The 27,458-nt window shown below is 44.4% G+C and overlaps 1 protein-coding gene across 1 annotated transcript in view; it reads left to right on the forward strand.

Moving 5' to 3' along the window:
• The window catches only part of STK39 (serine/threonine kinase 39), a 1,405,344-nt gene that overhangs the window by 990,213 nt on the left and 387,673 nt on the right, over window positions 1–27,458 (forward strand). The window contains exon 12 of the mRNA XM_085645380.1: window positions 8,323–8,361. Coding sequence (XP_085501506.1) covers window positions 8,323–8,361 — 39 coding nt within the window. The remainder of the gene's footprint in view (window positions 1–8,322; window positions 8,362–27,458) is intronic.

Raw genomic sequence — 27,458 nt, forward strand, 5'->3', positions numbered from 1 at the left:
AAACCCAGATCTGTGACTGGGGGTGAATGTTTTGCCAATGTGACACATTCCGTCCATCATCTTGTGTGTTTTGCTGATCATCTCCCTGCATGCCATCGCATCCACCAACTACATCCTGCTGAAAGACCTCAACTTCCATCTCGACAACCAACTGGACCCCAACACCACATCCCTCCTGGACAACCTCCACAACATTGGACTCTGCCAGATCGTGATCGAACCTCATGCACTCAGCAGAACACACCCTCGACCCCCTCTTCACAACAGAAAATACCATCACTTTCAGCCACACCACCGAACTCCCATGGATAGACCACCGATGTGTCCACTTCACCTTCAGAACAACCACCATCCACAGACACCAGCACCTGCTCCCACGAAGAAACTGGACCACAATCACCGACGACCAACTAACCTCTTCACTCAACAACTCCACCCCAACCATCGCGGAGGACGAGGACCCCAACACTGCAGCCCAAACTCTGCACAGATGGATCTCCGATAGCCCCAACACCATAGCCCCCCTCAAGAAAAACAACAACACTCATGCCAAGAAGGCCAGATGGTTTACCACTGAACTTCGAGAGTCCAGACGCACCTGCCGCCACCCTGAAAAGGCCTGGAGGAACTCCAAATCCACAGAGGCCCACAACGACTTCAGAGCAGCCACCAACGCCCGCCACCAACTCATCAGAAAAATGAGAAAAAAAGCAATTGAAGACAGAATCTCCACACACGTGCACAACAGCAAAGAACTCTTCAGCATCATCAAGGAGTTAGCCCAAGCCACCAGCGAGTCTATTGACATCCCTCCCTCACAAGACCTCTGCAACAAACTCAGCACCTTATTCCACCTCAAAATCAAGAAGATTTACGACAACTTCAGCGAAGACAATCAACACACTGAACCCTCACCAGCCACCCCCGACACCCTGAAGCCAACGATTGACAACTGGACAGCTCTCTCCACCGAAGACACACTGAAGACTATGAAGTCAATCCACTCCAGGGCCCCCACGGAGACCCGGCCCTCACCACATCTTCAACAGAGCTGCCGACACCATCACACCCATGCTCTGCCACACCATCATCCGCTCCCTGATGAACTCCTCGTTCCCCGATGACTGGAAACAAGCCGAGGTCAACCCCCTCCCGAAGAAGCCCTCGACGGACCCCAAGGACTTCAAGAACTACAGACCCATCTCCCAGCTCTCGTTCCCAGTGAAAGTCATTGAGAAAGCCATCAACAGCCAACTCGCCACCTTCATCGAAGAGCACAACATCCTCAACTCCTCCCAATCCGGCTTCAGAAAAAACCACAGCACAGAAACCACCCTCCTTGCCGCAACAAACAACATCCACTCCCTACTGGACAGAGGAGAAACTATAGCCCTCATCCTCCTCGACCTCTCAGCGGCATATGACACAGTCTCTCTCTGCACCCTAATACGCAGACTCAACAACACAGGGATCCGGGAGAATGCCCTCGTCTGGATTCACTCCTTCCTCTTTGGCAGAACACAGTGGGTCAGACTCCCCCCTTTCCTCTCAGACCCTACACCAACCACCTGTGGAGCCCTCCAGGGGTCCTCCCTAAGCCCCACGCTCTTCAATGTCTAAATGGCTCTGCCCGCGCTCATTATCAGAACCTATGGACTCAACATTGTGTCATACACCCAACTCATCTTCTCCTTATCCAACAAACCCAACATAGCCAGAGGCAACTTTCAAGAAGGCATAGCTGTCGCCAAATGGATGAAAAGCAGCTGCCTACAACTCAACACCGACAAAACAGAAGTACTCATCATGGGCCCAAACCCGATGCCTGGAATGACACCTGGTGGCTCCCCATCCTCGGAAGCTCACCCACCACCACGGACCACACATGCAACCTTGGAATCATCCTGGACGCCGAGTTCAGAATGAACCGCCAGATCAACTCCGTCGCATTATTTTTCAAATGGATCCACCTCGTGCACAGTAAGACCGTCACTCACGCCCTCGTCACCAGCAGACTCGACTACGGCAGCACACTCTATGCCGGAATAAACAAAAACCTCACCTGCAAGCTACAAACCATCCAGCACACCACCGCAATCCTGGTCCTCAACCTGCCAAGACACTGCCACATCTCCCAGCACCTGCGCACACTCCACTGGCTCCCCATCGAGGCTAGAATCACCTTCAAGATTCTCACCCACGCACACAAGGCCCTCCACGACACCATAACAGCGGACTCAAATTCCACGCACCCCAAAGGACCCTACGATCAGCCCAGCTCTCCTACGCCATGGTCCCCTCACCAGAGAGACCAGCTCGGGAGTCCACTCCTTCTCCTTCCTCGCAGCCAGAGCCTGGAACGCCCTTCCGCTCCACCTCAGACAGACAACATTGCTCCCCATCTTTGCGAGAAACCTCAAAACCTGGCTCTTTGACAGACCCCCTCCTTGATGGACTGGAACCTGCACCCCTCCCCCCAATGCCTTGAGACCCTTACGGGTGAGTAGTCGCACTTAACAAACACCTGATTGATTGATTGATTGATTGAAACTCGAGTTCTTTGAAGCGCTCGAGCAGTGATCCGATTCCGAGCCCTGAATGGGAGGGCTAAACCCCGATGATGGAGATCTCATCTCTCTCCCACTCATCTTGGCCACCATTCCATCGCCCTCTGCTTTCCGAACGGAACTTCTGCCTTTGAAGGGACAGCAGGGCCGCAGAGCAAACTTTTATGTTGAGCTCTGGTGCGACTTGTCTGCTGGTGTTGGGGGCTTTGGGGAGGCCCCTGGTCACATCGAGATTCCTACCAGTCCCAGACGTCCTGTGGTGAATGTATGAAGTGTGTTTCCTCTGAAATCATTACTTTTAGCTTTGTGTGGACTAGCATTACATATTTGAATTCCAGCTGCCGCAGTTTCTTCTTGGCCACCTGGAACAATGCTCTCTGTCTCTGTACCTCTCTAGAGAAGTCAGGGATAATCCATACCACAGCATCCATACCAACTCGCAGCTCCTCCATTCGCTGGGCTTGTGCCAGAATATGGTTGCAATCTTTATAGTATAGCAGTCTAGCCACCACTGTTCTTGGGGTAGTCCCGGGCTGTGGTGTTCTCGAAGGGACTCGGTTATCCCTTCCAGTGCAAAAAAGGTATAGTGTGCAGCCAGTACTCAATGAATGTCATCACATTGGCGCCCTCCACCTTCTCAGGCAATCCCACTACCTAGATGTTGTTGCAACGGGAGCGATTTTCTGTATCCTCTACCCGCATTTCAAGAGTACAGACCTTCAACTCAACCAACGTCAATTGTTCCTTCAGTACAGTAATCTATGGTGGGTGCTCTTCAAGGGTTCGCTTATTCTTTGTTACTCTCTCCGCGAGTCATTTATGATCGTCTTGTAAGAGACTTAGGTCAATGTTAATAGTGTCTATTTTAGATTCTTGTCCCTTCGCGGAGTTGTTCTCCAATTTGTCCGGTGGGTCTGCTCCACTGGCAGGGTCTTGGTCACGCTTGCTGTACAATTTGCCCATGACTCCAAAAGGCAGGTCATTTTCACACAGCGTTTTCTCTGCACACTCCAGTATACAAAGCACAGATCAAAGTACCACTCTCGCCAGTGCACAGGGCAGGAGTCACTCCTCTCCATCCCGTCAGCAAGGCAGTTCAGCAGGAAGCGGGAGCCGCAAGCGCATTGTACTGGGGCACTATCAGCGGTAGTATCCCTATCAGCAGCAGCAGGAGTCCAAGCTCCATTACTGGTGCAAAACAGTTCCCCGGGCGTGGGATATTGCACGCACTCAAAGCGGAAGCCTTAGTCGCAGTCAGGGCAGATCTCACAAACTCAGCGATAGCTTGGTCCTATTGATGTCTCCGGGTACCCTGGCACCTCGTCCACTCACTGACATGAGGCCTCGAGTGCAATCTCAGGGTGAGAGATAGTCTCCTTTTCCCCTCATAAGTGCAAGGGAGTCTCCCACATGGGAAAGTGCGGGGCACCATCGGAAGTCAAGTCATGCTCCCAGTTGCTTCAAGGTCAAGTGATAGCCTGGGCAAACATCAGTGCTGGTCGGCAGCCGATAGGCAGCCAGAGCCTCAATGAAGGTGACTAATGGGGCCTCAGTTCAAAATAGAGGAGACAGGCATCAATCAGTCCCTGACTCAGGTGCCCCTCCCACCGCTGTAAGGTCCTCGTCGATGGGGCCCCTCTGCAAAGCCAGTTCCTCCTGGCTGACTGCCATCAGAGCTCCTCGCCCTCCACAGCTCTAGCCGATCCGAGCGGACTATGCCATTTTGTCTTCAGGCCTCACAGGCGCATTCCACTCCCCTGTAACCCCTTTGCCATCATTCACAGTATTTTCAGTCATTGCTATGGTTGCTGCAGTATCTGGCCTATGCAGACAAGGTGGCAGTGCTCCAGAGGTGGCCTCATGAAGTCAGGTTGGCACTGGGTGTGGGTCAGCCGAGCGGAACTCTGAGCAACACTGCTCACTCCATTGGTGTCAGGCCACGACTGCCTCTCTTAGTTACTCTATGGATCTGTAAATATGTATGTAACCGACCTTATGGATCCCTTATTGACTGTGTTACTTGGTACTGGGGTATGTTACTGTGTGTGTAACTGCCTCCCATAATACTGGATACATAACAGCTGTATGTGTGTGACAGTGCATGTTTAAGTGTCTCTGTCACTGTATGAGAAGATTTTTTAGTGTCTCTTTTTATATGTAAATATATAACTTGCTGTATAGGTTGGATATTAGATTGGATCTATAACTGGATATATGGGTCTGCTAGTGTGCATATAACTGAATCAAACTTAGAAAGCATCTCTTATTTTTTAAGCACATAGCTCCCAGTCTTATAGCCGACGTACAGCCTATCTCAGAAGTTATATGTAGTAAAACAGGAATTGAATGCCTAGCAATATGTTCTGATTTTGGATTGAGCCTACCAGGACAGCTGCATACACATGCTGTACTGTAACAGACCTGAAACATCTTTAAACGTTTACTTTACTGCGGAGATGACTTGTTAGTGCCAGTTTTTTAGGGCACAGGTAACTGACTAGCTCAGTGCTTATGAGGGTGTGTTATTGTATATGTAAGTAAGCTTGTTGGTTTCCCAGTGCATACGTAACTGAGTGTTTCTCTGCTTGTGCATTTATGGAAATAGCTAAATCCCTTAATTTTTTTAATCTTTCCAAATTTTCATTCTGATGTTCTAATTGCTATGCTATTCTTTATTTGCTTCATAAACTCTCTTTTTTTATACTCTTTTAGTTTTTCAAAACATCCTGCTCACTCCGAACCCCTTTATTATCTACTCATTCACTATCTACCTAGTATTTCTTTGTGCTACAGTTTAATTAATATCTCTGTTAAATATGATTATTGGACTCTTTTTCTCTTTCTCAGTATGAGTTTAATTTTCTGTATGCACAAATTTCACAAAACACCAAACACAAGAATGGTACACCACTCTCATGTGAGGGAACCATTAAAGGCAACCTTTTCAACTGTGCTTTCAAGGTTACACACGCTATGGAAAAATAACAACATGGCTTTCATATTTTTAAAATAGTACAGCTCTTCTGAATGGTCATGATTGTTAACCTTTTCTTGCTCTACTTGAAAGAAAGCACAATTTGGTAGGGGTTTTCAATGGCGTTCAGCACGTCCCCATCCATGTAACTTATTGGTGGATCTGCGGATCCACCCGGTAATCAAAAATATTTTTGGTAAACTGCTCCTAAACAGTTTCACTTAGACAACACTTCGGATTCATGCCTAAATATGGACCCAAATACACCTCATTCCCTATTTCTTGTACTACCAGTCTAGTTTCACCTTTACATTGTTGGTTTTACCGACCCTTCCTCCATGCTCCTGTAGGTCTGTTGCTAGGGTGACCAACATTGTAACATACTCTGCTAACAGTAGGTCACAAGTTCAGAACACTTTCTCGACAAGCATGCTAACTCGGTAACCACTGTAGCAGGAGTGATTAAGTATTTGGAGTTAGTGCCATATCTGATACTCTATTACGTTTTATTAATATCAGAAAATCCAATCACACATCTCCTTACGTCTTTGTCAATAATACAACCTCATTTTAACCACTATCATATTTATAGAAGCCAATCAAATTTCTTGTTTTACATTTTTGTGGCAAGGCATCTTTTTAACTGAATGAATTGTGCCATAGCTATGTGTTTTGGGAAAGAGAGTCTGCTAGAAACTGAAATATTGACAAGGACCTGGGTTTGCCTAATATGGATATTACTTGGGTTGGCTAAAGAGGCTTAAAGTGGCATCAGTTGCTTCCATTGGTTGAAAGCGTTATGGATTGCCAACATCCAGACCTCATGATTGTGCACTGTGGTGGCAATGACCTGGGCACTCTTACTGGGGTAGGATTGGTAATGCTAATGATACCATTGGAAAAATAATGCCACTTTTACCTCACTTTGCCTTGGTGTTTTCCAACATATGCCAGAGGCAGAAATAGAAGTGGTCATCTTCAGTCTGTCCACAGATAGACAAAGCTAGGAAACATCAATAAAGCTGTTTCAGTATTTCTGAGAGACCATAACATGGGCTCTATCTACAGTAATAACTTGCACTTTGACATGTATGATATTTACAGAGCTGATGGAGTGCATTTTACAGGTAAAGTCAACATGGTGTTCCTGAACAATTTGAAAGACTGCATCCTATTTTATGTGTAGTGATGACATATACATAGAAAACACAAAGGCTCTTTTCAGAGCCACCTTATTATCCAAACACAATAGGTAAATGTATTTAGTACCTAGTTTCCATAGAAAGTGTTGTATTTTTTTTGCCAATAAGTTTGGCGCCCTTTAATGAATCTTCACAAAATTTTCAAAACTAATTTAACGCATGCTTCAGCTGCTGTCTGGAAGGTTTTGGGGAGATTCATCAAGTGGGGGCCAAGAAAAAAGGGGGTCCTTAAATGCGTTTTCCCCAAGTTAATTCCCATGAGGACTTTAGACATCGTTACAGCTCAAACTGAACGGAATAGCACTACATTTGGCAGAAAGGTAGATCTTGGTCCTGAAAGAGTGTAATTTGGTGTAAATAAGTTCAGTAGTTTTGGAGTTATTAAAGTACAAAGATGTATTCATGTCTAGAGACATTGATCAGCCGTGAATCCGCCATGGATCGTTGTGGATCCGCCATGGATCCTCGTGGATCCAGGCAGATTTGCGGAAACACGCATCAACAGCAATGCTGTGATTGGCTGGCTGCAATCTTAGAGAAAAGTTGTGGCTGCCATTTTGTGCATCTAGATATGGTTCCCTGGGGGGAAATAAAAAGTAGAAGTGATAGAAGGCTGTGAGGGACCCCTGTTGAGCAAGAAATTGTCAAATTCTTTTTTTTACCACATGGGTGGATTTAGGTAGATTTGTGTATCCAGACCCCATTTTTAAAAAAAACATACACCCACTCACAGACCCACACATTCACTCACACGCTGACACTCACTAACACACTGACACCCACTCACACACACACACAACCATTCACACACCCACTCAAACACCTATACAGCTATTCACACACCCACTCACAGACCCACAAAACTACTCACACACCCGCTCACAGACCCACACAGCCACTCACACACCCACTCACACAGTCCCACAACCACTTATACACCCACACAACCACTCACACACCCACACAACCACTCATACACCCAAACAGTTACTCACACACCCAGAAAATTGCTCACACACCCACTCAGAGACCAAAACAAAGGTTACAGGGACATTATAGTTAGATTCAGGTTTTACTCACACAAAACCATAGAAATTTAGCAGCTATAGTTATCTCAAGTAATTATAACTCATTGCCTAAGTAAACTATAACTCATGCCCTCGTCATGCACTGCTAATTACCCCAAATATTACGTCACTGATGACATCTTCAATGACTTCATTGATAATATCACTGTAACATTTGCAGTGAAATTATTCATGAGAAAACTGTGCATGGCGGGGTCGCGAGTTATGTTACCTTTAACGGCACAAGTTATAGTTACTTGAGATAACTACAATTATAGCTGCTGAATTTTAATGATTTTGTGTGTGTAAAATCTGAATCTAAATATAATGTTTCTGTAACCTTTGTTTTTTTTCTGTGAATTTTCAAGGATTTTATAATTCTATTTCCTAACCATAACGGCCCGTAATCTTTGTTTTTTTCAATGAATACATATATGTATATATATCTATCATATTTGAATTGGCATGAATTATGAGTGTCAAATCTATACTAATGTTTACTCTTTTTTCAGAGGCAGAGAGTAATTGATGGCAATGAAAACTCATCAGAGGTAAGCTATTTCCAATGTGTCAAACTCTGCTGATTTTAACAAATGGTGAATAGGAACTCTGTATGTATATTCTCTCCTAACATTTCATTACCATGTCTATATAGCTTACCAACTTTGGCTCTGAGAACTGCATCAAGCCCGAACAGTATACCTTGACCGGATGAGGTGCAGACCATATGATGGAGCATGCTACCTCAGTCCAATTAAAAGAAATATCACAAATGCATAGTTCCACTGGTTGCCTGAGTAAACAACAAATTCTTCTAGTATTCAACACTATCATGGGGTTCGCTATAAGATGACAGTATTTCTAATGTGCCAGTCACAATTTCCTCTCTTTTACTCAAGTAGAGGTAAGACATGGTAGTGAAAGCAGAGCAACAGCAGTGAAGGTGGTTGCATGTGGCAGAGAGGCTGGCAGCATTTTGCTTGCAAAGGTGACATGATGAGGATGTACATATATGAGAGAAGTTCACTTACACTTTTCTTAAGGCAGTTATGAGCTAGAGCAATCTAAGTTTCATATTTTTCAGGTGTGTGGTTGTGGCAGTCACAGGAGTGAAACATACCTGGCCACCTTGTAGGGATCTGTGTGATACCGATCCTAGTTGGAGTAGCATGTGATAACATTACAAACATTTATTTTCAGAAACATATTTTTACAATAACATTGTTTTCCCATAACATCTTAGCCCAAATTATTCATTGCATTCATTGCATTCTTTTGCACAAAAAAACGAAATTTAGCTAAAAATCTTGTATTTGTAATTTGGCAAAAACAGTTTCAAAATGTATACTTTAATAACTTTCCCTAGAGAACATGTTGCAGCAAATTTAAAACATATGAACATTTTTGAATGGCAAATGGGCATCGAAGAATAAGTAGATAAAATAAAAGGGATAAGGATACTTATATTTAGGAATGATTTTATATATATATATATTCACTGAAAAAACCATAGGTTTCACACAAGTTATAGTTAGCTGTACATTTCACTCGTAAAAAACCAATGAAATTCCCCCGTTATAGTTAGTGCAGGCAACTATAACTCACGCGACCGCAATCCTCTGCTGATGCTAATACTGTATTTAGACACTTATTTGTCTTCTTCCATTAAATTTAGCTATACATATATTACAAATATTTTTTTTTCATAAAGACACATATGTCATCAGCAGAGGATTGCGGTCGCGTGAGTTATAGTTGCCTGCACTAACTATAACGGGGGAATTTCATTGGTTTTTTACGAGTGAAATGTACAGCTAACTATAACTTGTGTGAAACCTATGGTTTTTTCAGTGAATTTGCAAGGTTTTTTAAATGCTAATTCCTAACTATGACGTGTGTGAAAACTATGGTTTTTTCAGTGAATTTGTAAGTTTTTTTAAATGCTAAGTTACTTTACGCCATTCGTGGCGTGCGCGCCCAGTTAACGCAGTTCGTTCCGTGCGCGCGCGGTGCGCTTTGCGCACCGCGCGCCCACTTTACGCAGTTAGTGCCGTGCACGCACGGTGGTCACGCGGTGCGCTGCGCGCACCGCGTGCCCACGTTACGCGGGATGGGCCATGTACGCACGATGCGCTTCGCGCACCGTGCGCACATGGGGGACATATTATGCGCTTCGTTGTGAAAGGTATTCATTTGTAGTTTCCATATATAAATTTGCCATGCACAAATGGTGCCCTTCGGGAACAATTTGCACACGGGGTGGGGAAAGTGTGGATCATTTTTTTTTTTTTTTAATAATATTACCCGTACGCGTACGGTAAGCGTAATCGGCGATTTTTCGAAAAAAATTAAAATAGTTTTTTTGGCCTTGGGGGTTGTTGGGGGACACCTATATCGATGCTGGGTGGTTAAGAACTGAATATACTGCCCCTTTAGATGTTTTTTGACTTTGTTTATGCTGCCCCCCTCAGAGTGCGAGAGAGAAAATGGCGGCCGCCGCTTCCTGGTTTCGACCGATTCGAATGTTTACTTAGATCGCACAGCCAATCAGAATCGCGCTCGCGCACGTCACCGTACGCGTACAGTAAGCGCACCGTGAGCGCACCGTAAGCTGGCTCAGATATATATATTGATTTAAAGGCTATTTTCTCAGAATCTACTGAACAGATTTACACCAAACCTACAAAAGGCACTTCCTTGACCTGTAGACTACCTCTCTGCCAAATTTCAAGGAACTCTGTTCAGCCGTTCGGGCTGTAGCTGTGTCTAAAGGTCCTATGGAAAAATGCATGGGAAAAACGCGTTTTGGGACCCCCCTTTTATCTCAGCCCCCACTTGACGAATCCCCCCGAGACTTTCAGGGTAGGAGCGGAACGTAGCGCCCCACCTATTTTGAAAATTTCGCGAGGATTCGTCGACCGGCGCCAAAGTTATTCAAAATAGAATGTTGCGGTTTTCCTATGGAAACAGGGTCCTAACTATAACTACCTACTGGCGACCGCCAGTAGGTAATATATATATATATATATATATATATATATATATATATTATATATATATATGTATATATATATATATAAATTCACTGAAAAAACCATAGGTTTCAGACATGTTATAGTTAGCGGAAATTTTACTGATAAAAAAACAATGAAATTCCCCCGTTATAGTTAGTGCAGGCAACTATAACTCACGCGACCGCAATCTTCTGCTGATGCTAATACTGTATTTAGACACTTATTTGCCCATGTCTTCTTCCATAAATTTTTAGCTATACATATATTAGAAATATTTTTTTTTCATAAAGACACATATGTCATCAGCAGAAGATTGCGGTCGCGTGAGTTATAGTTGCCTGCACTAACTATAACGGGGGAATTTCATTGGTTTTTTATCAGTAAAATTTCCGCTAACTATAACATGTCTGAAACCTATGGTTTTTTCAGTGAATTTGCAAGGTTTTTTAAATGCTAATTCCTAACTATAACGTGTGTGAAACCTATGGTTTTTTCAGTGAATTTGTACGGTTTTTTAAATGCTAAGTTACTTTACGCCATTCGTGGCGTGCACGCCCACTGAACGCAGTTCGTTCCGTGCGCGCACGGTGCGCTTCGCGCACCGTGCGCGCACGGTGAGCACGCGGTGAGCTTCGCGCACCGCGCGCCCACTTTACGCAGTTAGTGCCATACACGCAAGGTGGGCACGCAGTGCGCTACGCGCACCGCGTGCCCACGTTACGCACCGTGCGCACATGGAGGACATATTATGCGCTTCCTTGTGATAGGTAATCTGTTAAATTTAATTTGTAAGTGATGACAATAATATGCCATGCACAGAGAGTGTTTTTTTTTTTATTAAAATTTTTAGCGTAAGCGCACCGTACGCGTACGGTAAGCGTAATCGGCGAAATTTTCAAAAAATAAAAATTTACCGTTTTTGGCCTTTGAGGACTCAACTAACATGGCTATGTGCATGGGCGCTGTCTAAACAGCCCCTTTATATGTTTTTTGCCTTTATTTACAGCCCCCCCCTCAGAGTGCGAGAGAGAAAATGGCGGCCGCCGCTTCCTGGTTTCGACCGATTCGAATGTTTACTTAGATGTAACAGCCAATCAGAATCGCGCTCGCGCACGCCACCGTACGCATACGGTAAGCTTACGGTAAGCGTACCGTAAGCTGGCTCAGATATATATATTGATTTAAAGGCTATTTTCTCAGAATCTACTGAACAGATTTACACCAAACCTACAAAAGGCACTTCCTTGACCTGAGGACTACCTCTCTGCCAAATTTCTAGTAATTCTGTTCAGCCGTTCGGGCTGTAGCCCTGTCTAAAGGTCCTATGGAAAAATGCATGGGAAAAACGCGTTTTGGGACCCCCCTTTTATCTCAGCCCCCGCTTGACGAATCCCCCCGAGACTTTCAGGGTAGGAGCGGAGCGTAGCGCCCCACCTATTTTGAGAAATTCGCGAGGATTTGTCGACCGGCGCCAAAGTTATTCAAAATAGAATGTTGCGGATTTCCTATGGAAAAGGGGTCCTAACTATAACTACCTACTGGCGACCGCCAGTAGGTAATATATATATATTATCTACTGGCGGTCGCCAGTAGATAGTTATAGTTAGGACCCTGTTTCCATAGGAAAACCGCAACATTCTATTTTGAATAACTTTGGCGCCGGTCGACGAATCCTCGCGAAATTTTCAAAACTAATGGGGCGCTACGGTCCGCTCCTACCCTGAAAGTCTCGGGGGGATTCGTTAAGCGGGGGCTGAGAAAAAAGGGGGGTCCCAAAACGCGTTTTCCCCATGCATTTTTCCATAGGACCTTTAGACACAGCTACAGCCCGAACGGCTGAACAGAGTTACTTGAAATTTGGCAGAGAGGTAGTCTACAGGTCAAGGAAGTGCCTTTTGTAGGTCTGGTGTAAATCTGTTCAGTAGTTCCAGAGAAAATAGCATTTAAATCAATATATATATCTGTGGCAGCTTACGGTGCGCTTACCGTGCGCTTATGGTAAGCTTACCGTACGCGTACGGTGACGTGCGCGAGCGCGATTCTGATTGGCTGTTCGATCTTAGTAAACATTCGAATCGGTCGAAACCAGGAAGTGTCGTCCGCCATTTTCTCTCTCGCACTCTGAGGGGGGGAGGAAAAACAAAGCTGGATAACACGAAAAGGGGCAAGCTAGACAGCTCCTAACCACATAGCCATGGTTAGGGTGTCCCAAAAGAACCCCGATTACGCTTACCGTACGCGTACGGTAAAAAATAAATAAAAAAAAAAACAATATCCACAATTGCCCCACCCCATGTGCAAAATGCGCCCGAAGGGCACCTTTTGTGCATGGCTTATTTGATAATTGAACAAATAATAGATAACCTTTCACAACGAAGCGCATAATATGTCCGTGTGCGGACGGTGCGCGAAGCGCAACGTGCGTACATGGCCCATCCAGCGTAACGTGGGCACGCAGTGCGCGTAGCGCACCGCGTGCCCACCGTGCGTGCACGCCACTAACTGCGTAAAGTGGGCGCGCGGTGCGCGAAGCGCACCGTGCGCGCACGGAACGAACTGCATGACGTGGGCGCGCACGCCACGAACGGCGTAAAGTAACGTAGCATTTAAAAAACCGTACAAATTCACTGAAAAAACCATAGGTTTCACACACGTTATAGTTAGGAATTAGCATTTAAAAAACCTTGCAAATTCAATGAAAAAACCATAGGTTTCACACATGTTACAGTTAGCTGGACATTTCACTCGTAAAAAACCATTGAAATTCCCCCGTTATAGTTAGTGCAGGCAACTATAACTCACGCGACCGCAATCCTCTGCTGATGACATATGTGTCTTTATGAAAAAAAAATATTTGTAATATATGCATAGCTAAAATTTAATGGAAGAAGACATGGGCAAATAAGTGTCTAAATACAGTATTAGCATCAGCAGAGGATTGCGGTCGCGTGAGTTATAGTTGCCTGCACTAACTATAACGGGGGAATTTCAATGGTTTTTTACGAGTGAAATGTCCAGCTAACTGTAACATGTGTGAAACCTATGGTTTTTTCATTGAATTTGCAAGGTTTTTTAAATGCTAATTCCTAACTATAACGTGTGTGAAACCTATGGTTTTTTCAGTGAATATATATATATATATGAAGAAACCACAGTCCTGAAGCAAAATATCTTTGCAAAAACAGGTACAGACCACAGCGTATCGTTGGATTATCCGTTCTTTATTGCAATGTCCCACAGCATGACGCGTTTCGACTAGGTCACCCCAGTCTTGATCACATGACTTGCCAGGACCCAAAATGTGAATAAATAGTCACTTCCTGAGAGAGTAATCCCTCCCATTACTCAATAAAGCTCAACAACAGACTGTATATCTAGTCTTGTTTCTAAATAGATTTTCTTCACTGACAATAATCACTATTCAAATATATAAAAACAATTCTATATGAAAAAAGCAATCATATATTTTTGAATATTCTTAAACAAGATAATTATTCCAAGTTAATACTTTCCATAGTACATCTTATTAGCGTAACATCCTGCTAATTAACAATATCGGCTGATGCCTATAAAATAATTGCTTATATGTCAGAAAACCGCAAGATTGTTACCACATAGAATCAGTATGTCGAAGGAGCTAACAGAGCGTCTACTAGTGACTGTGCAAAAAATCGTAAATAAAGTGCTAGTGCAAACAAAGTGATTTGACAATAATATATATACTATTATTGCATAGTTACATACTATTGTCAATGTAAGCATTATAAATCGGTCGTGTTGAGCCTATATAATATAATCTTTTATCAACATGTCATATGCATAAATGCACATTTACCGAACTTAACTCTCATCAATGTATAGTAAAAATTATATAACCCTTTCAAAAAACCATCATTTCTTAGAGATTTAATTTCCAATGGATCAGCTATAGCAACCTTCACATATTTGATAGTGCAATTACAGATATAAAGGGCAAAACCACATATAATACAGAAACTTTCGGAGATTTGGGTGTGCAAATACGCAATAGTGCAAATGAGCAGTAATGTCTGGTCAATGATTCAGTTTATACCAGATTATAAAGAGGTGCAAGGATTGCAGTAAATGAAATTCGAGAATGAATACAATTTAACTAGAAATTTAACACTGCCTAACAACAGTTCCAACATTAAAAACCCCTTTAGACACCAAGTTAAAACCGATAAAATCTGGAAAAAACAAGGTATAATCAGGGATAAAAACCAAACTAAAATCAATCAGACAAAATATTTAAATTGTCAGAAAGATATATTAGTGCTTCTATATTGGTCACTGTTTTAGTTGTAGGAGACAGGTAATGGGGGGAGTCAATGCAAATTAATTAAAAATGGTATTATAAAAAATTATGTAAATCTTCCCTTGTATTCAAGCCGTTAGGCATCTTAGTATCCAATTGTAAAATGTATTGTGATTCTAATTGCCTTAATTTCTTTTCCCTATTGCCTCCTCTTATTGACCTTGGTATCGCATCAATTACAAAATAGCTGATGTCATTTAAATTGGTATTATGTACCAGTTTAAAATGTCTAGCAACAGGGTAGCTGGGGTCGGAGTTTACTATTGCTCGTAGATGTTGTAAAATACGTGTGTATACTTGCAGCTTAGTACTGCCTACGTATTGTAGATGACAAGAACATTCCAATACGTAGACTGCAATTTCAGTTTTACAAGTAAACATTCCATTGATCTTAATTGGAATATTTGCAAAGGCATCAGAAAACTAAATGTTATTTACCCCAAACTTGCAAGCTCTACAAGAGCTGCACTTAACCCTTTCCTGTTGGAGAACCAGTGTGTAGATGTTAGAACTTCAGGGCTTGTCTTGACTAATGCGTTCCTCATGGACGGTGCCCTCCTAAAAGTAATAGAGGGCATTTCCGGTGATAAAGGAGAAAGAGTGATGTCAGTTTTAAGTATTGACCAGTTTTTCTTGATAATACTTCTGACCTGTTTTTCGTGTCGACTATATGTAGTTATTATTCTGACTACCTCTTCACTTTTTTGATTTTTATCCTTTTTACCCAATATAGAGGGTATAGTACTAGCATCAACACTGGGTTTATCAAGCATACTGCTAGAATTATTGGCTTTGTACAATGCAGTTTGTAGCTCCTTAAGTTTATATCCTCGCACTAAAAATCTTTGTAGTGAGTCTGCTTGGCATTGCTCAAGATCAATATCAGAATTGCAGATTCTCTTAATCCTTAAAAATTCCCCATACGGAATACTTTTTATCAGGTGTCGGGGGTGACAACTGTTGGCATGCAGTATCGAGTTCCCTGCTGTACTTTTTCTGTGAAGTTTCGTTTGAATATTTGTATTATCAATGTATAACCCCACGTCAAGAAACTCAACTCTTTCCCTGCTGATGGTGGCAGTAAACTCTAAGTTTAGATCATTCTTATTGATGTTTTATATATATATATATATATTAAAAACATTTAACAATAGTGACTTGGGGAGTTTGGGGGGTATATGCCACAAAAAATAAAAATTACGACCATATAAACATTATAAAAATAAAATCATATCTAAAATTAAAAGGTGGTTGGGGGCTATTGTCTAACTACAAATATGTAAACATAATAAAACCATAAACATTCCATTGTGCACATACACACCCATGTGTGTGTGTCTGTGTGCGTCTTTGTGAATAAATACAGTTTTTCGTACAAAAAACGAAATTTAAATAGAAGGATGTTAAATCTGAAATGTATGCAAAGATGCTTTGGTCAAAATAATACACTACATAAAAAACCAAACAAAATATTATAGTGAAAGATGTTTTTGAAAGCTATTTTGGAGAAGTGATGTTTGCAAAATATGTTTTGAAATACGATGCTATCAGATGGCACCCTGGTAGGGACCCTGTCACAGCTTAAGATGGAGCTGCTGCAGCTCTCGCATGTAATTCAGCACTCATGAGGATTGTAGAAAGAAAAGGTAGATGGTGTAAACATGCACAGCTCGTTTGTGAGTAGGAAGGCTATATCATTTCAAAAGTCACATTTCGAATTAAGAAGCTCAGCAGTCACTCTATCATTTAGTTTCTCAATGGCAAACATGAAATAAATCAAACTCCTCTACGTAATGGCACACCCAGTTTTCCCTCTCATTTCTCCAATCGATCTATAACATTTTGTCTGATTATTACTGCATTCTTATCATTGTGAAGGATGATGTAAAGTTCTCTGTACACTGAAACAAAGTTGAAACAAATAGATGTGAGTAGTTTCCAGGATACTACTTCTTTATACCCTTTTAAAAGGCATGTTTTAGGTTGTATGCACCAGAAAAGATTTGATTGACGTTCACTTTCATTCTCATTCTCATTGACGAAAACAACTGAATTGGCTTTTTTAAATGTGTTCACCATAAACTCTTGTCATTTGTAATTGTGCCATTACATATTCTGATTGAAATGTTAAGATTTTATTGTTATCATTTCCCTGTTCCATTGAAGCGTGTAGTTCCAAAATATTAAGAATGTAATCATGACAAGATTGCAGAGTCAGAGGAGCATGAACCCTGGCTCTTTGCATCATTGTTTTTTTGTGTTATATTGATACCTTACTCCCAGATCTTCATTTTGCACACATCCCAATAGAATAGCAAAGAGTTTTTTGATGTCAAGATGCATGAAGTTCTCTCCTGGGGGACACAATATGTGGGGGTAAGCAGGCAAAAAATGTGTGGATTCCTTTTTAACTCCGATAAGAAACTGCTCTCAACCACAGCAAAAACTGTTAAAAAGAACGATATCAGCTTGGCATGAAACTACTTAAAGGTGTCACTTAGCATTGTTTCATGTTAAATAAGAGTACTCATTTTTGAGACATTTATTTTCCAGAAAGGTTTCATCTGAGCTTTCAAGGGTGAGATGATAGATATATCTTGAGAAGAAACCCTGAATATCAATTTTAAAAAATAAGTTTGCCATAGACACGGGAGCTTCGTTTGGGATCAGCAAATATAGTCACTCTGATTGTCAGGCCATCACATAACTATTTTGGTTGTGGCCATCATTACCTGGCATGATGCACCAAGCACTGTGCTGGAAATAATAAGAAATAGGCTTCATGGGGCTCATTAAAATCATTTATAGAAAGTACATTTCATCTTGGTAGTTTCATATCTAGGACACTCCCCAAGTTCTGCAGATTCGCCGAATGGTCTCAGGATTCATGAATCTCAACAAATATTTAAATAAATCAATTCTGGGCACCTCAGCTTCATAAGATGAATAGCTGTGAACAATGGGAGTGGGGTGCAGGGTTTGGCATTAGGCCATGTGGCAACCTACAGGGGTTGACCACCTACAGTGGGTTGTAGAAATGATTAGGCCATAGGCAGATGTTGGGCACCCAAGGACAGGGGTGCTTTATAGATGTTTGATGTATTACATCATGAAAAAAACAACAATATATTCAAACAACAAAAAACATTTATAATTGTGTTATGGTTATCTTTGGTCATAACACCTAAGTATATGTTAAACAAAAAAATCTGAAATTAATTTACACAGTTAAAGTGCAGCTATTGGTATCAAATATAACCAAAATCCCCCTGAATTTCCCCAGTTATGGTAAATTGCAAATACTTTCACACACACCTGCCATGTAAACCATAACTCACATACTGAATACAGTGCTTATGACCTCACTACATATATAGCACTAAATAAGAGGACTTCACAATACATCTTTAATTTTCAACACATACACAAAGATTAGAACGCATCCATAACAATATCATTCATGATGTTATCTTCAAAATATTGTTGGGTTTTATCAAGACAAGATTAAATCCATACAGCAGTAAAATTAATCTGTGACCAACAGTATTGCAATCCAATTGATTAATTCAAGGATTATACAAATATTTTATCAGGCATTTAGATTAAGCATACAGTACCAAGTCTTAAGGCATGTTGAGTGGACCAATTCACAACTAATAACCTCATATATATTAACTGGCAGATGGGTCAACATGCGTATGCAAGAATGCTCATGCTAATGGCATTTTCAGTTTCACCATTTTATACATAAAAGGGTCATGGAAGGGCCACCAATTGTAGTGCAGGGCTAATGCACAGCTTGTCTAAATGGATCTGCATGCTTTATCAAATTAAATCCTAAAGACTTCACCACTAATGTCAGTTCAGGATTGCATATAATCATTTGTAGTATTTCTACAAAATATCATTCTATCTCCCCATGAGAAGAGCATATATACTTACCTTCCCCTTAATTCTTACTATGCGAAGGACCTAACCTTCTATATCAGCCTACTATTCTAATCTCTTGTTCTTTGCTTGTGCCCTAGTTCCCCAGGAAATCTCCAGGCCTGCTACATATATCTTTGCCTTTGTTTCCCAATGTTTTCTTCTTCAATTGAGGGAACAGACTAAGAGGCATATTTCAGTCAGGAGGAATGTCAGCCTATTGTCTACTCCAGTGTACCCATTAGATTTCCCCAGTAATCAATCCTCAGTCACATTCGGACCAAATTGTAGACATCAGCCTCTGCAATGCCGCTCCTAGTCAAGTTTCAAGCCAATGAAAGGGTACATGTGAACAATCTCTGCAAGGTCATTTACATTCTGTGTAGAAAATGGAATTGCTGCAATATAAAGCAGGCGTTCCTGTGTGTGCAGTAGGACTGAATTCCAGTTATGTTCAGTTAGTTCCTCATGTTTTGTAAACGTCTTTGAGATTGGTTTTATATTTGGTAAGGTGTGCTTTATAAAAATGGTTATTGCTTTTGTTCTGGTACCTAGGGTGAATAACAATGGCAAAACACAGAACACACATAGTTTACGGGTACTGTTGCACCCTCGGACTAAATGGAGGGAGCCATCTAATCTACGAAAATGTAGGAAATGTCCTTGGGAGATTTCAAGATTCCCTGACGGATCATGAAAATTCATCAACATGCCCATTTCATATAGATTGCACAGTGTCAGAATACCGTAGTCCTCCTCACATTAAGTATTGAGTACTGCTATGACGCCGCCGGGTGGAAAGGCAGCATCGAAATGCTTCCTATGCAAGCATTGTACCCAGCAGTGCCTCACCACTTTAAAAGATTGTCAGCTATCTCTGCCTTCACTGAGATGCAAGTGGTAGACCCATCAAGTCAGCTGAATGGAGCTCTGCAGTTCTGGGGGTTGCAAATAGCCTGAGAGAGTCACAGCAAAGCATCTGTTCACCAATTGCTGATATGCTGCAAAATAATGCAGTTCATAATCCAGGGTTATCAACCCTCCTTCTGATCAGGCAAGTTGGAGGTTTCATAGTGACAACCTATGACTGGTGTTATTCCATACTAAAGATAACAATAAGGCTTTTATTTCTTTAAAAAATATCCCTGGTTTTAAAACATGATGAAAAAAATGTAGCAGGATACCCTTTTTCAACAATTTTATCCTGCTTATGGGTGTGATCGTGAGCATATTCCAGAAGGTGTGAGGACGACTAAACAAGAGACAGAAGCTAATACTTTGTCAGGAAAATAAAATAGACTTATGATGTTCCGTGATGTATTTTGACCATGCACAACTCATCGGCACTGCCAAATCTACTACGTGATCTGATTATATGTATGTAAGGCCAGTAATATCTATGGAGGATAACAAATAGTGAACAGCCATCAAACCCACCCTCTGCATACAACTCAAAGATATAACAGTGAAACCCTGATTTATATCTGCCCGCAGTGTTAAGAGTTATCATGAGGTTTGGTGGGTGGGGCATGGCTTGACGCCGATGTAGACGGGAGCGGACCGTGGAGCTCTGTCCTAGGAATCCGCCATAATCCTGAGCCCCTGGCCCCACTACTTGGTCGAGGGAACGATAGTGGAAGTACCTGGGAGAAGCAACTATAGGGCTGGGAGGTCCTGTGCCGCAGACTTCGAGGAAACGGGACTGGTTGCAGGAGGGCCTCGGAAGGCAGCAGACAAAATGGGGGCTGCATCACAAAACAAGCGTTGAGGCTGGGAACCTGTGGGCAGAAGACGCGATGGGATCGGCCCTTTTTGGGACAACGCAGAAGCAGGGCAGCCCGAAATAGTACCTCTAGCACTCGCTGCCACCCAGAGGAGTGCTAGCAGGTGTCAGCGGAAAGGCAGCGCCAGCAATAAGGGGTAGTGAGTGACGACCCTGGCAGCGCTGGGGCAGCCGAGTAGAGGAGCAGAGGTGGTGTAGGTACGGCAGAAACAGAAGGCAGCATGGGACGTATTGGGCAATTGAACCCAGAGGGAATCGCCAGGCACCCAGACATCCCAAGGTCATTGAGAGCAGGAGGAGCGGGGCAAGCTGTGACGGGAGGGAGAACCCGAGTAGAGCCCTGAGCAGAGTGGTGGTGCAGGGCCTGCAAAACCTCGGGCCCTATCTACCAGGGCTAGGTGCCTGGAAGAGAGAGCGGAGACCACGCTGAAAGATACAAAGGGTAAGGCTGATTGCAGACCAGGGAAGTGGTGAACCGGCGAGAGGAGGCCTGAGTGCTGATAGGGAGCCTACTCTCAGAGTGAGAAGCAGCCGGTAAGAGGGACTGTTGAGAAGCACCCCGAGACCCACATTGGCAGCTGCAAGTCGGCATAGCAGGATGATCCGAGAAGAAGAGAGCGTGGAGGGAAGTGAGAAATCCCTCCACCAGCCAGAGACACAGACAGGGGAAGTGTAACTGCCAGAGAATCTGCTGACATCGGACAGGCCAGTGCAAGGGCAGAGAGAAGTGTGAAAGAGGAGAGCTAACTGCTGGATGAACCAGAGTGAGCCTCAGGCATTAGAGAAGGTAGGGCCTGATAGGGCCAGAAAGGGTACAGCCTACGGAGCATAGAGACGGGCAGCTGGGCAAACGTCCCCTGCTCCTGTCCTGAGCCTTTAGGCCAGCTGAGAAGCATCCAGCACTGGAGCCCCTACCGGACCAAGGGGAACCAGAGACAGTGTTGCATGATCTGTAGAGTGGGCTGGATGGATCAGGACGACTCCAGACATTAGAGACAAGCACTGAGGGGAGAGCTCGGCTGAAACCGAGAAAGATAGGAAGCAGCAAGGGGCTGCTGGCCCCTGCATACCCGGCGTCCACCCTACAGGGAGGTCAGGCTGCAGGCAAAAATGGGGAAAGTGCCAAAGAGGAGAGGACAAGGCACCCTCACTATGGAAGGTGGGAGCACCCAGATGGATGAGGAGGACGATAGCCCTGACACAGGGAGAGATGCCTGTGTTATGTGCCTCACGCTGGCAGATATCATGGAGGTGATCACAGACTCTCGAGAAGCACTGGAAACAAAGATTGATGCCATTGGCACTGACCTCAGTCCCCTGAAAGATGACCACGACCGTCTAGCGGAGAGAGTAACAAGCACTGAACGAACAATCGTGGACCTTCCAACAGAGGTAACAGAGCTGCAGACATCCCTCATAGACATTGAAGCTAAGGTCCGGATCCTGGAAGTGAGGGCAGAGGACAGTGAAGGGAGATCACGCAGAAATAACTTGCACACAGACAGAATACCAGAGAAGGAGGAAGGAAACAACATGGTTGAGTTTCTGGAGGATTGGTTCAAAAGAAAAGTGGTTCCGGAGGTGCTTTCACCATTCTATGCCCTAGAGAGGGCACATAGAGTCCCATCCAGGGTACCAGACTGGGGACTCTGCCAAGGCCAATATTGGCTCGCCTGCTCCATTTCACAGACCGAGACCACATCCTCAAGCAGGCCTGACAGAAAAATAACTTGCAAATTGGGAATAGCAAAGTAATGGTGTTCCCCGACTTTACTAGAGAGGTTCAGAGGCAGAGGACCATGTTCCTGGTGGTGAAAAAGAAGCTGCGACTGCTGCAGCTCCCATACGCAATGCTGTTCCAAGCTCAGATGAGGGTGGCTGGCCCGACAGGAGTGAAGTTCTTTCAGATGCCACAGGAGGCCTGGGAATGGCTGGACTCTGGACCAGGGCGTGATTCGAGGAGAAGCTCCCCGGGGTCGACGGCAGCGAAGAGAGATGTCGGTCATGGCAAAGCAAGGGCACCGTCCTCAACAGAAGCCGAGCTGAACGGTGAAAGGCCCTCAAAGCGGTGGCGGAGCTCAGCCAGTCGGGCTCCAGCCCTAGATCAACTCAGAGTGACCGAGAGAATGGACGATCGGATTGTTCTCCAACAACTAGTGCTGCAGAGGACTCGGAGAGAGAGCTCAAGAAAGTAATGCCTAACACAGCTGACAAACTTGTCTAAGCAGGAACTAAAAATAAAATGAACTGCAGGCTCGAGTAGACTATATCCTTTTTGATGATGCTATAGAAAAGAGGGGAGGGCTTCAAACAGAATCAGCAGGAGGAATGTGGGCGGGGTTTGGGGCAGAGAATAACCACAGAGACATTGGGAGATTCTAGATGGAGGGGTTCCTGGGTCTTGGCGACAGACACCACAACCACAAAGCCAGAAGAAACGTTGAGGTGTTTGGATGGGAGCGGGACCACTTCTACCTGTCCTGGGGAGGGGGAGTTGGGGAGTTTGTTTGTTTCAGGGGTTTCACTTATTGGTCAGGTGTGTCCGGGTTAAGAAATCAGACAGGGAGCTTTTAACAGCAACTCAATGGGACCCGCCATAGACATCAAATGCATCTCCTGGAATGTGCGAGGCATGCACTCCATGAAAAAGCTCCACAAGGTTCATGAATTCTTAGTGCGTAGAGGCGCAAAAGTTGCAATGCTGCATTAGACACATATAAATGCGAAGGAAGGGGATGCGCTGCAAATTCGATGGAGGGGCCAGGTGTACTATACAAACTATTCAGCTTTCGCCAGAGGGGTGCTAATCTGGGTAAAACCAGGAGTCCCTTTTCAGTGTACTAAGCAAATAATAGACCCAGAGGGGCGGTATGTGGTCTTAATGGTTAGGCTTGATTGGAAGGATGTGACAATTGGGAGTATCTATGGTCCAAATACGGATCAGGCTTCGTTACTGGTGGCTCTTTCTAGAACATTACCTCGGGCGTTGACTGGCTCTGTGATTTTGGGCAGGGACTATAACTGTGTTCGCAGAACAGCAGAGGCAAGGAGGAACTGGCAACTTCATTGGGGGCTGATGGATTCCTGGAGGGCACATCATCCGGGGGACAGGGACTACTCTTTCTTTTCACACCTGCATGAGCTACATGTCAGGTTAGATGCCATACTATGCACTCCAGATGTTCATGAATGTGTGCAGACTAGTGAGTATCTGGCACGGACGATTTCAGACCACAATCCACTTCTGATTGGGCTTGGATGGTCTAGGACAATGGCCGAGCATCCCCACGTGGTGCAGCAGGCCAGGGGCATTAGAGGACCAGGTATATCAAGCAACAATTCACACAGCCATTGGGTAATACCTTGACGAACATGCTAGAACTGCCTCGAACCCTATAGCAGAGTGGGAGTCCTTTAAAGTAGTACTCAGGGGTAGGTGCATCTCCAAAATGGTGGGAGTGTGGAGGACCCTCATGAGGGACACTCTATTAGCAGAACCGCACCTTCGAGACATTGAGAGAGAAATGCCAGAGAATGTAGACAAACCGGAGGAGATGCTGACAGCCATAGAAACGGTAGCGGAACATGTAGAGCTGCTTTGACTACAAGAATTATATTATACGGGCTTATGCAGAATGAGATAGACCAGGGGCCCTACTAGCATGGCTGGCAAATCCAGCCAAAAGGGGGTCTGTTATTCTAGAGATGAGGGTCGAGCAGGGGGAAGTCCAGTATTGTTAGCAAGACATTAATAAAATATTCTGTGAATACTACACTGACTTATATAAAAGTAGAGTATCCTCCATGGCTACAGAGCTAGATGACTTCATGAGAGACGTCAAGCTGCTGACAATTCAAGAGGAAGAAGCAGAGGCATTAGGGAGGGAGATAGAGCTGTGCAAAGTGAAAAGCGCTATTAAGGCCATGGCTAGAAACAAAACGCCAGTGATGGAAGGGTTCCCTGTCGAATTTTACACCACATATGCAGACCTTTTGGGACCCCATGTAGTAGAAATGTATAACCAAGCAAAACAAGCGGGGATGCTGCCATGGTCCACAAGGGAGGCTCCGATAGTCCTGTTGCTTAAACCAGGGAAGCAGGCATTTGACAAAACAGTGAACAGACCCCTATCTATGCTCAACCTTGATTATAAAATTCTGAGCAAGATGCTGGCTGCGCGACTGCTACCACATATGTTGAACCTAATACACCAGGACCAAGCAAGGTTCATACCAACTTGGAACATGGCGATGAATGTGCGGAGACTGCTGCGAATGCTAGATGCAGATACTTACTGCAGGGGGTCGGCTGCCATCTTTGCAGTGGATAAAGAGTAGGCATTTGTCAGCCTTGAACGGCCGTACTTGTTCCGGGTGATGCGTGAATTCAGATTGGGACCCGAGTTTGTGGCATGGACGGCCTTGCTATATACTGAGTCTAAGGACAGAGTTAGGACCGGCAGGCTCATATCGGATAGTTACGGGGTGGAAAGGGGAACACGGCAGGGGTGTCCTTATCACCCCTGCTGTTCACCCTGGCTATGGAGCCACAGGCTTCTAGTGTCAGGACAGGAAACTCGTGCCAGGGGCTGGAGGTATTAGGATGAACCCTTCATATAGTGCTGTATGCAGATGACTTGCTACTGTTCCTGAGGAACACGGGGGAAGATCTTGATGGAGCCAGGGAATTGCTACTGGCACTAGAGAGAGTGGCAGGCCTTAAGGTAAACTGGAGGAAGTCGTGCCTGGGAAAAGCCGCAGACGGTAGATGGCGTAGAATAGGGAAGCAGATGCCTCCCAAACTTAGGGTCCAAATCTACCATGATCAGGCAGACCTCTTAGAAGGCAAAGTGGGAAAAGTCCTAAGGGGGGTGAAGGCCAGCTTCGATTTTTGGGGGGCGCTCACCTTATCAGTGACTGGCAGGATATCGCTCCTGAAGATGGTGATGCTCCCGAGGCTCTTATATTTCTTTGGGTACTGCCGGTCTGGATCCCAGCATCTCCGGACAATGGTGATGGAGTTCCTTTGGGGCACAGGGAGGCGCAGGGTGGCACTGATGACACTAATGAGACCAGATGGGGGGTTATTAGTGCCATACTTTGAGTATTACTACATAGCAGCACAGTTGCAATGCCTCACGAAATTGAATGCGGATCAGATAAGGGGGATCACACAACAGGTTGACGGAAGGCCAAGCCTGAATCTCCTCTCATGAGTAGTGTTACGGCTGCACATTAGGGAAAGAGAAAGCACTACAGAATTAAGAGTGGCTCGCAAATGTTGGGCTAAAAGTTTACAGAGGGCCAAAACCAAGTACCCGTATGCTCTAGATATTCCATAAGCTGTTTGTATGGCACTGCCACATAGGGTAGACTGGCGAGGCCTGGAGACATGGATGGCGGCAGGGGAACCACAGTTGGGATACTATATGAGTAAGAAAACCTACTGCTCTTCAATGACTTCAGGGAGAGATATGAGGTGCTGAGGGGAGACCTTCTATTACACACTGCCTTCACAGCCGCAATACGTAAACAATGGGGGGGAAGACTATCCAAATCTCCTCTGTCAGAGGGATGCCAATTTGTGGTATCTGCGGCGGGTACATTTAAAGTGGTCACTTGTCTATACAAGAGACTCAGTCTGGAGACACTCCCTGCCCTTAATAATTTACAACCGCGATGGGTAGAAGACCAGGGGGACCCCATAGAGGAGAAAGCATGGGGAAATTGGTAGAACAAGCCAGGAAGATCACTAGAAACACTAGATTTCAATTAGTGAACTTCTACGTCCTTCACAGGGCATACCTCACCCCAGGGCGCATTAACTGATACTTTAACACAATAACAGTGGTTTGTCGCCGCTGTGGAGAGGAGGGTGAGGAGTTTCTCCATATGTTCTGAAGCTGTCCAGAAATAGGGAGCTTCTGGAGAGAGGTGACTGCAATTCCGTCAGAGGTAACATAGAAAGAAGTGGTCACAGCACCAGGATACTGCCTTTTGCACTGGTTCACCCACACCTCTAAGAATAAAATAACAATTACATTTCAGGACCTGGGTCTTATATTGGCAAAAAGGGACATCACCAGCCACTGGAAGGCGCAAGGAGGCCCCCACACAGATAGGTAGGTGGAAGAGGGAGTTCATACGATGGCTACAGGAGGCCAGAAGAACCGGAAGTGAGAAATTGTTAGACGCAGGCAGAGCATGAGAAGCATTGGTGTCACTCCTGGGGCAGCCAGAAGCTGCATTAGAGGAAGAGCAGCAGGAGACCGAGCCCAGAAGCAGCCAGATGTAGCTGCCTAGAGGTGGGGAAATAGAGACAGCGGGTTTGGGAGTCTTGTCCAGGTATCAGGAACCTGGAGGGAGAGCAGAGAATAGGGCCTCTTGGTTGAGGCTCCAGGTGATGAGGCCCGAGAGGGAACTAGGGCACACAATTTAAGACAAGCCTGGCTGGTGGGGGGAGGAAATGGGAGGGATTTGTTGCCCTTTGGCATGAAGCAGGCAAAGGCAGAATATAACAAATAGTTTGTTACCTCTCAGAAGCTGATAATGTCAAAAGATTTCATGCATAGGATAGGATAGAGGTTT

Source organism: Triturus cristatus, chromosome 3_1 (genome assembly GCF_964204655.1).
Source record: "Triturus cristatus chromosome 3_1, aTriCri1.1, whole genome shotgun sequence".
Taxonomy (NCBI): Eukaryota; Metazoa; Chordata; class Amphibia; order Caudata; family Salamandridae; genus Triturus; species Triturus cristatus.